At 58.2% G+C, this 10,296-nt stretch overlaps 1 protein-coding gene across 1 annotated transcript in view; it reads left to right on the forward strand.

Moving 5' to 3' along the window:
* BANP (BTG3 associated nuclear protein) overlaps positions 1 to 9,369 on the forward strand; it is a 129,855-nt gene extending 120,486 nt beyond the window's left edge. The window contains exon 13 of the mRNA XM_028092169.2: positions 7,717 to 9,369. Coding sequence (XP_027947970.1) covers positions 7,717 to 7,770 — 54 coding nt within the window. The 3' untranslated portion in view covers positions 7,771 to 9,369. The remainder of the gene's footprint in view (positions 1 to 7,716) is intronic.
* Positions 9,370 to 10,296: the final 927 nt, after the last annotated feature.

Genomic DNA, 10,296 nt, shown 5'->3' on the forward strand with positions numbered 1-10,296 from the left:
GGGTCTGAGGTCAAAGGGGCGCTCATGGTTCACTTGCCCTCCGGACAGTGTGGGCGGTGCTCACCGTCGGCTCCCAGGTGGTCCCCCCCGGGGCACCGGCTTCCTGCTTGACTTGGCACAAGAGGCTGGAGAAGGCAGAGGCCAGGGTGCATCTTTCTTCTTCCCCACACCCCCTCCCAACAGCAGTCCTGTTGGGGGCCTTGGGTTCTGCTCCCACCCTCTGCCCTTGCTGGCACTGGTCTTGGGGACCATCCATATCTCCTGATTTAAGAGATGTGCATTTGACCTTGAATTCAAGTCCAACCCCGAGCTGCTGGAGACGCTCCATTGTGCTCCTCCCCCGTGACCCCCTCGTGGACCTCCGGTGACCCCAGTCTGCTTCTTCTGCCCAGAGGCAAATGGGCTTCTCCTGAGCTCCAGACCTAGCAGCTGAAGCATGGGGTGGAGGTCACAGTCAGGCACAGATCAGAGCAAAGCCAGAAACCCACGCCTGCTCGCTGATGGCGTGGGGCGTGGGGCTTTGCCCTGAAGTTGTCATCTGTTACTGTATATCAAGCCTCAGAGCCGTGAGTGGTGCGGGGTGCTCGCCCTGCATAGTCTCCCCGAATCCCGGCTGTGACCTGTGAGCCCGGTATGCATTAACATCGGCTCCGTGTGCCCAGAGAGGTGAGGCAGCTCCGGCAGCATCTCAGCATCTCGGTCTCCTGCCCACTCCGCGCCTTCCCAGCGTGATCCCGCCGGTGGGTCTCTGCCCTCCCAGCGGCCTGGAGTGGTTTGTGCGCGCTCTGGTCTCAGCGTGTCCGGAGGGCGTGTGGCTCGGCGGGAACACTGCTGGCATGGTCTTCCTGAGAGCGGTTTCCCTTCCCACCCTCCCCCACACAGATGATGCTGGAAACTTCTGAGGCTGCCGCTCACCCTGGGCAGGGCGGGCTCAGAGCTCAGATCCCCCCCCGGCCCCCCACATTCTCACGTTCAGAAGGGCTTGTCCCCGCGTCCCCAAGGCATAGCCGTTTGAAGTCACTGCTCTGGATTCCATTTTCTGGACTGTGCCAGGCAGAAGGTGGAAAGGTCCCAGCACAAGACAGCAGCTGGAGGGAACTTTCTTCCTCTGTGTCCTTGGTGGCTACCCCATGACCGTGCTCCCTGGTCGTGCTCCTCCCATGACCGTGCTCCCACCATGGCTGTCCTCCCATGACCGTGCTCCCACCATGACCGTGCTCCCACCATGACCGTGCTCCCACCATGGCTGTCCTCCCATGACCGTGCTCCCACCATGGCCGTGCTCCCACCATGACCGTGCTCCCACCATGACTGTGCTCCCACCCTGACCGTGCTCCCATGACTGTGCTCCCACCATGACCGTGCTCCCACCGTGGCCGTGCTCCCACCATGACCGTGCTCCCACCATGGCCGTGCTCCCACCATGACCGTGCTCCCACCATGACTGTGCTCCCACCCTGACCGTGCTCCCATGACTGTGCTCCCACCATGACCGTGCTCCCACCCTGACCGTACTCCCACCATGACCGTGCTCCCGTGATCTTGCTCCCACCATGACTGTGCTCCCATGGCCGTGCTCCCATGACCGTGCTCCCACCATGACTGTGCTCCCATGGCCGTGCTCCCTTGACTGTGCTCCCACCATGACCGTGCTCCTGTGGCCGTGCTCCTATGGCCGTGCTCCCACCATGGCCGTGCTCCTATGGCCGTGCTCCCACCATGACCGTGCTCCCACCCTGACCGTGCTCCCACCCTGACCGTGCTCCCACCATGACCGTGCTCCCACCATGACTGTGCTCCCATGGCCGTGCTCCCATGACCGTGCTCCCACCATGACCGTGCTCCTATGGCCGTGCTCCCACCATGACCGTGCTCCCACCCTGACCGTGCTCCCACCCTGACCGTGCTCCCACCATGACCGTGCTCCCACCATGACTGTGCTCCCATGGCCGTGCTCCCATGACCGTGCTCCCACCATGACCGTGCTCCCACCATGACCGTGCTCCTGTGGCCGTGCTCCTATGGCCGTGCTCCCACCATGGCCGTGCTCCTATGGCCGTGCTCCCACCATGACCGTGCTCCCACCCTGACCGTGCTCCCACCATGACCGTGCTCCCACCATGACCGTGCTCCCATGGCCGTGCTCCCATGACCGTGCTCCCACCATGACCGTGCTCCTATGGCCGTGCTCCCACCATGACCGTGCTCCCACCATGACTGTGCTCCCATGACCGTGCTCCCACCATGACCGTGCTCCCACCATGACTGTGCTCCTATGGCCGTGCTCCCATGACCGTGCTCCCACCATGACCGTGCTCCCATGACTGTTCTCCCATGGTGGTCGTGCCCCCATGGCTGCAAACCTCCGTGAGGCCGGCATCATGAGGTGTCCCTAACTGCATTCAGTCGTGGCCATCGTCACTGCACACCCCGCCCTTCCCCTACTGAGGCTGGCACTGCGGTGGTGCCCGTGGGTCTGGGGCCGGGCCGAAGGGCAGCATTTGGGTCTGGGGGATGCGTGTGTGGGCTTGCTCTCTCTTCTAGTAGAATCAAGCCGCTGCTCGCTGTCCTGGGTGCAGCACATGCCTGGGAGGCTCTGAACGCCAGGGCCCATGCCCCCGGGGGTATGGTGGTGACACCAGCAGGTACTGTGGCGCCCGGCACAGCAGGGGCAATAAGCATTCACCACTGGATCCGGTCTGGGGTCCTATCTGGGTATTGCTTTTCTTGAAGAGGCCCCACAAGACCTGGAATTGCCCTTCACCTCGTCAGCAGCTCCCAGATGTCTCGGAACCGGGTGGCTGAGTGACTGAGTGGGAAGGGCTCCAGTCATGGGACCAGAATGTGGGCAGTGGGTCTGGTTTTCAGCTCGTTTCCTATGCACTGTGCCTGGGACCCTTCTGGTTACTGACCCTCCCAAATAAGCTGTACCTACATGTGTGCAAACCCTGGGCTAAGCTGAAACCCCCAGAGCTGGGGGATGCTTCCTTGTGAGGGGCAGACACTGGCCTCTGTCCCGGGCAGGCCCCTGCCTCCCTCTGGGCCCTGCCTGTCACAAGAAATGGACCCTCTTGAGACCCCTGCCCAGCTCTTGCTGGCCCACATGATGCGGTTTAAACAGCCCTTCAAGTCACTCTGTCTGACCACGTCCTGCCCGGCCCTGCTCGGGCCATCCAGGCTGTCTGGAGGAGGTGAGCTGCGGGTCCAGCCCTCACCCCTGGCTGCTGGCCCTGTTCCCTTGCAAGGACCTCCGGGTGTAACCACAGAGGGGCCCTGACCGGCCGCCAGGCCGAGTGGGTGTGGGTCAGGCCTCTCCACGGATCCCAGGCTCTCTGCCCCAGGCTGAGGCATACCTCAGTGAGGACTTCATGCTGGCCGGCGGGCCTGGGGCAGCTCCAGGAATCCCCCTGAGCCAGACCTGGCTTATCACAGCGAAGCAGCTCCATCCTCCTTGCTGGCTTCTTCCAGCCCTTTGCCGCGTCTGTGATTGGTGGGTTTTCAAGAATGATCTCAGTGCCGTGGGTGTAGCTGACTTTGGGGCCCATGGCTGCTGATGACAGGGAAAGCCTGTGTTTGCTCCCTTTGCAGTTTGTCACAAACCTTGCAGATGGATCTCGAGAGTACAATTTGCTTTACTCTCGTGCTTCTCTCTCGAGCCAGGACCAGGCCCCCAGAGGCCCAGGGGACTACCCGAGTGCTTCCCGCCCTGCCTCAGCCCTCTCTCCTCCCGCTCAGCGGCGAGGCCGGGGCATCATTTCGCCAGTAAGTCACGGGTGCCGGAGCCTTGCAGCTGAACAGGGTACAAAGGTGTGTCATAGAGGACCCTATGGTTCTCAGCCAGGGGTGATTCTGACCCCCCGTGGGACGTTGGCCAACATCTGAAGATCTTTCTGGTTGTTACAACTGGGGCAGGGGGTGCTACTGGCATCTAGTGGGGGGAGGCAGGACCCAGGACCTGTGGAGACAGGAGTTGGAGTGAGGAGGGAGGGGGGAGGGAGGGGTGGGGAGGAGTGGGGGGGAAGGAGGAAAATCCCGAAGGCCCTCACCTCTGCGGTAAGGCCAGGTGTCTCTCCGAGCGCGGTTGGCTCCCCGTCTGCATGGCGTCTGTTCTTTGCCTTGGCCAGGACTTGGGGGGGGGGTGGCCGATGGGAGAAGGGATGCCCTAGCCCAAGGGGTCTCCCTCCCTGATGTCTGCATGCAGTGGCCCCTGGAGGAGTGGGCTTTCTGTGGATGCTCAGGGTACACAAGACATGCCTGTCTTTCGGGGCCTTGCTCAAGCCCATGCCCTGGGCACCTCCTCACTGACCACCCCTCTGGGACGGCCTGGCCGTCCTACAGCCTGGGCCCTCCTCTGGGCCAAGGCCCCGGGCAGCAGAGCATGTGGTGGACGGTGGGGGCTTCAGCTCGGATCAGGAGAGGCTGGGGGACAAGCTGGCAGAGCTGAGGATGTGGGTGGGTCAGCCCCACACGCAGGGCTAACACTGGTCGGGGAGATGGAGGAAGACATGTGCACATGACATGGACGATGCAGCAGGGCCACACGAAAGCAGGGCAGTGCCCGCGGACAACAGCTACCCGCCGGGCAGGGGGGTGGCATCAGGGACCAACTGGCCGTGACCTGCACTGCCCAGCACCTTGGTGTGTGCGCTCGGCTCCTGCACATTCAGACCTTGTCCCGCAAGGCTCAGTGCACTAGCAGAGTGGAAAGCAACATCCTGATAGTCCGTGTGGACCCCACCCCCTTGGGCCAGAGAGCGGAGAGGGTCTGTCTGTCCGTCTGTGCTTTGCCGCAGCTTGGCTTGTCCACTCTACCTCCTTCAGTGCATGCAAGTTCCTTGTCTCCTCTTGGCCTCGGCGCTCGTCTGTGTTGTAGGGTGTCTGGCGTCTCCTGGAGATGAGCCTCCCATGGGGCAGGAACAGTAGAGACTGAGGCTGTATCTCTTGGCTGGCCCATCAGGGGAGGGGGCAAAACTGCACTTTGTCCCTTTACTGGTCATGGGAATATTGACTATTTAATGTGGTGTTTCCCAGGTCTCCTCTGCTGCAAATTACTCTTTTCTTCTTTATTATAAAAAAGGATTTTGTAGAAAAGTACTTTAAAACTATGTAAACATTTCATGCTTCCTCAAACTTCTGCTTCTTTATTCGTTTATCTGCGTTTGAACTCAGGAACTAGTTTTTTTTTTTTTTTTTAATAGAGTGTGATCTGTCACTCTCCGTGAGCCCCATCAAGCTGGCTCCCAAGTGTGTTGACAGCCCCTGGGCTCCTGGTTGGCTTCCTGGCCGCCTGGTGTGTTGGAGTCTTCCAGAAGCACCTGATGCTTCCCTGCAGACTGAAATCTTCCATCTCTGCAGGGAGTCCTGCTCACTTTTAGTGGAAGATGGTATTTAGAAACCAAGATGTGGATGCTATGGGTGCTCAGGACCCTTGCACAGCCATGTGCGTGTGTGTGCACATGTGTATGTCCATGCAGACACACCCACTCACTCACCTGCCTTTATGTACGTTAATCTGCTGCTGAGTTTCCCAGGCCAGCGAGTTGTCAGCCTCCTCCCCTCATCAAGTGGTTCCCATTTTCAGTTCTTCGATGCACAGAACTCCTCACTCCATCCCTGCCAGGATTCCGTGGCCCTTAGGAAGCATCCTCCCTGGGCCTGTCATTGGGTGGATGGCGCTGCCAGGGGCCCACCAGGAAATCTGGGCTGATGGCAAAAGTCAGAATAGAATTTGTCACTGAGGTGCTCAGAACAGATTTCTGAGAGTTGCTGGCGTTTGCTGTGTTCTTTATAAGAGCAAAAAGCTGAAAAGCCCTCTCTGTTTCCAAAATGATTCCATGAACCCTGGCTTGGGCATCTGCTGCAGACTTCTAGACTCCTGACTGAGGGTCCGGGGACAGAGGGGATGGCAGGAATTCTCCAGCCTGAACTGTGTGGAGGTGAGAGGAGTGAGTGTTTCGGTGAACGAGCTGGGATTTGGCTCCGGGGCCATATGCCGCAGAGGAGAGTGCGCTCCAGACTCTGGGGTGGCTGGGACTTCCTGCCTTCTGGAGTTATGAGAGGCCCCCAACCCTTCATTCCACAAGACAGCCTCATCTCGTGCCCTCACTCCTGGGCCGGCAGGGCCTTCTACCCATTGGACTTGCCGTGGAGCAAGGAAAGAGGCAGGGAGAAGCAAGTCCTATCATAACACCCAGCAATCCAGGGTTCACGTGCCCTTTCTCCCTCTGCTGCTAGAGAGGCGCCCTATCTTCCTCCACCTGGACGTGGTTAGTCAGAAGGAAAATCGTGCCCACTGTGGCCCATTTCCTTTGTCAAGGTGCTTGCCTGACCCCAGGGCCAAGCCTGCCCCTGTGAATCTGTGGCCACCATTTGCTCATCTGACTGCTGGTGCTCTAACGTTTAGAGCCCCGGCCCCTTCTTTGTTCCCGGATTCAGCTGTGCAACAGCCTGGCTAGAGCCACAAAAGCAGAAGGAAAGTCTCCCGGGAGGGTCAGATAGAGGGGCAGCATTAAATCCCCAAACTCATGGCTGACCAAGGCTTTGTCCCATCCTGCAGGGCTGAGGAGGCCCCAGGGGCCAAGCTGCAGGGACTGGGTGGTCTCTGCAGGAGGCCAGGGGCAGAATTATGCCACCGGCCACAGGGGTTCTCACCACTAAACCACTTGTCTTGAAAGGAAAGGTGCCCTCTGCTCTAGGAGCAAGAGAACATGGGAGGGTGTGCTGGGCAACGAAGCAAGGGTGCTTGGGGTTCAGGAGGGGGGTTCTCACTGGGCATCAAGGCCCCTCAGGACAGGCCGTCAGCCTTCATTCAGTCCAACCTCAAGGTTGCTGGCTGGTTCTCCCCATCTTCCTGCACAGGTGGTTCAGCCCTCATGTGCCTGGACATCTCTTCCCACTGATATCCTTTCTCAACCTGAACTTCATGGTTCCTCATGCTTCCTGGGCTAAGGAGCCCCCTAGTTAATTTCTACCCCATTGACTGGTATTTCTTTTTGTGGTCTGCAAATACTCTCTCAAGGGTCAAAAGGACCTTGCATTCTGTGGTGGTGATGGTAGCCTAAAATCCAGTGAAATGTACAGTATGTGAATTATATCACAAATAAAACTGTGATTTTTTTTTTTAAAGTGGGCTCCATGCCCAGTGTGGAGCCCAACACAGGGCTTGAACTCATGACCCTGAGATCAAGACCTGAGCTCAGATCAAGAGTCAGATGCCCAACCCACTGAGCCACCCAGGCGCCCCAAGCTATAATTTTTTTTAAAAGGCCTTATCATTTCTGATTACAATAAATAAGTTAATGATAACAGCATAACTCTTTGGCACTTTGCTGTTCTTTCTATTACTCCTTTGGTCTTCAGATAAATGAATGTAGAAGAGAGCTCAAACATCATCATCTCTTTGCTGATAGGGAAGTGGTGTGACAGTCACGGCCCTGGGTAAGGGAGTGCTAGGGCCAAGTTGGCCCATAGATTTTGACTTTGGCTCTTCCTGTGTGCTCACCATCAGCTGACCTTTGATGATTTCACACTGGTCACCATCCTGGTCTAACTTGGTCATTTTCAGATTGATTAGTCTGCGTCCCTTGACCTTTTCATTGCTTTTCTCTGACCCTCTTTCATGGACCTCTCTTTAGGACAGCACTGTGGTGGTCAGTCTCTCAGATGACCCCAGTGACCCATGCATCTTGGTTTTGTCGTCTTCCCACTTTGCATCAGGTCCAGTTCAAGTGGCCAGTGGAATATGGCAGAGCTGGTGGACTTGACTTCTGAGGCTGAGCTATAAAAGGCGCTGCAGCTTCATCTTGGTCTCCTGGGCCGCTTACTCTGAAGGATGTCCGTCATCGCTGGGACACTCAGGAAGCCCCATGGAGAGGCCACTTGGAGAGATGCTGAGTTCTGTGGCCAAGAGCACCAACCTGCCAGCTCACTGATGGAGCCACCTTGGAAGGAATCCTGCTGCCCCAGCCACACCTTCAGACGAGACTGCAGACCCAGCCGATGTGAGCCCACAGCTGCACAAGAGGTCCCAAGCAAGGATGCCCCGTCAAGTCCTTTCCAAGAAAGGTGGTCTGGGTCCCAGTTATACAGTTGAGCAGTGCTGTTGCCTGCAGCAATATGGAAAATAAACCTGCACTAATGGGCTGAGTGACAGAGCGAGATTTGTCGGGGGAGCTCTGAGGGCGGCTTCTGCCCGTGTCTCATAAGGAAAGGCATGAGCGGAGACAGAAGCTCCTCACAGAGGGCTGTTAGAGATCAGGGAGACACTTTCTGTGTTTGAAAATATCTTTCTGATTCGTGATGGCAAACAGTGCTAAAAATAAGAAATGGGAGGGATGAGGACCATTTGGGGAATCAGGACAGACTGTGGGGCCAGCCTCCAAGGTGGCATCAGTGATGGTGTGCATGCCCCTTGCACACTGAGCCTGGGCCGGGCCTGCACACGCAGTGTCATATGGTGGAAGCGACAGCATGGGGCTTCTCCTTGATGTAAGATTATAGAAGCCCTGCAGCTCCTCCCCACTTGGTTTGTTGGGGAAGCTAGCCGCCATGCTCTGAGGACCCTCAAGTAGGCATGTGGGGACGAGCTGAGGCCCCAGCTGAAGCCAACCAGCTTGCCAGCTGGCGAGGAACCCCAATCCAGCCTTCAGATGAGACCACAGGGCAGAGCCCAGGTGAAAACTGCACAGCCACCAGAAAGGGTGAGAGATAGTAAGTGACATTTGCTGTTTTAAGCCAGGAAGCTTTGGGGTGATTTGTTACCCAGCAATAGATTACTATAACAAGCACCTCCCTGCACAGAATACAGATGAGGGGATGCACCATAGTTTTAGACCAGGGACAGACAGAATCATCCATTCTTTCCTCCCTAAGACACTTCTTAAGCTCCTGGAGTAACTGCACGCTGAGCAGCGTCAGTTACCTGCTCTGAGCTTCACCTTCACCTGGTTCTGGAGTGTCCACTCCAGCGTACAGTGCCGTGAGGAGGGCAGTTAGACAGGCCGCCCGCGACCTTCACTTGATGGCAAGCAGTCCAGCAAATTCACCCCTCAGGAGGCCAGTGTTTGCTTCTCGACTCCTCCTGAGAGTCGGGCCGTGCCATCCGCAGGAGGCGTGCCCTGTGTCTGCACCATGAAAGAAAATGCCTTGTCTGAAAGGCCTGAATCAAAGTTTTGTAGGTAAAGTAGCTGCGCTTGTCCTCGGCCGAGCGTTGGAACAGCTGGGAGCTTGAAGCCCGCGGTCCTGCTGCAGCCCTGAGACTGGTTGGGCCATCCGGAGCCCACCAGGCCCCCGCGGGTCCGAGCCCCGCCTGGGGGTGCTGATGTGCAGCCAGAGGTTTTTGATCTGCCAGGTTTCTGCTAATAAAGCGTTCTCAGGCCTTGTTTGCACACTAGAGCTGTTGGTTAAAATGTAGAACCCAACAAACCCACGGTCTTGGGAATCTCCCGGAAACGGTGGCCGGGCCTGAAATGGTTTACGCATAATCGCATTTGCTACAGGAAAATCTGTCACGGGGCTGTGCAGGGCAGAGTGCCCAGTGGGCCTTTTGAGGTAGAGACAGCCACAAAGCCCGTGGTCAGCCGGTGATGTGAACCACCTCACAGCGGGCACGCAATGCGGGTGTGGTCGACTCGCGAGGTTCCTCAGGCGGCGCTTCGGGCCAGAGCCGGCAGGACGTGTTAGGCGCCTGAGACATGGACTTCAAGGCCTGGGCTCCCACGAAGTCCGCGGGTCAGCAGGACACAGCCAGGGCTGACCCGCGGTCCGGAGGCGCATTTCTTCTTCCTTGAGGAAACTGCTTTCCTCTCAGTGTGCCCTTCAGCAGAGGGGGGGCCGCCCACCCACCACTCGGAGGGTGATCTCCTTCACCCAGAGCTCGGCCACGCCGGCCAGGCCCCTTCCCTGCAACACGTGTGTTATTAAACGACGGGGTGGGGGGACCACCCGGCAACATGTAGCCCTGACCTCCCGCTCCCAAGCTCGGCCTGGTTCCTCCTCCTGGCCTGGCCCCGCCCCCGAAGGAGCCGCCTGTTGGGATTCCGTCTCCAACCCCTTTGAGGCGGTTCCTGCCTGGGCTGTGTGCCCTTCATGCTCGTTGATGCGTGTGCCGTGTTTGCCTGCCAGCTGCCGCTGATGGGGATGCTCAGGCGGCTGCGATGGGGACCGTGAGGCCCTTGCACTGAAGGGCAACATCCAGACGAGACCTAGAAGGGGCTTCTTTCCTGAAGGCCCCACAGGGTGGGATTTCTCACCTCTCAGGATGGCTCCGGGCTTGGGGGTAAGATGGGTTCAAGTCCC

Source organism: Eumetopias jubatus, unplaced genomic scaffold (assembly GCF_037043125.1).
Source record: "Eumetopias jubatus isolate StellerSeaLion01/CBP00866 unplaced genomic scaffold, mEumJub1_p1.0 scaffold_10, whole genome shotgun sequence".
Classification (NCBI taxonomy): domain Eukaryota; kingdom Metazoa; phylum Chordata; class Mammalia; order Carnivora; family Otariidae; genus Eumetopias; species Eumetopias jubatus.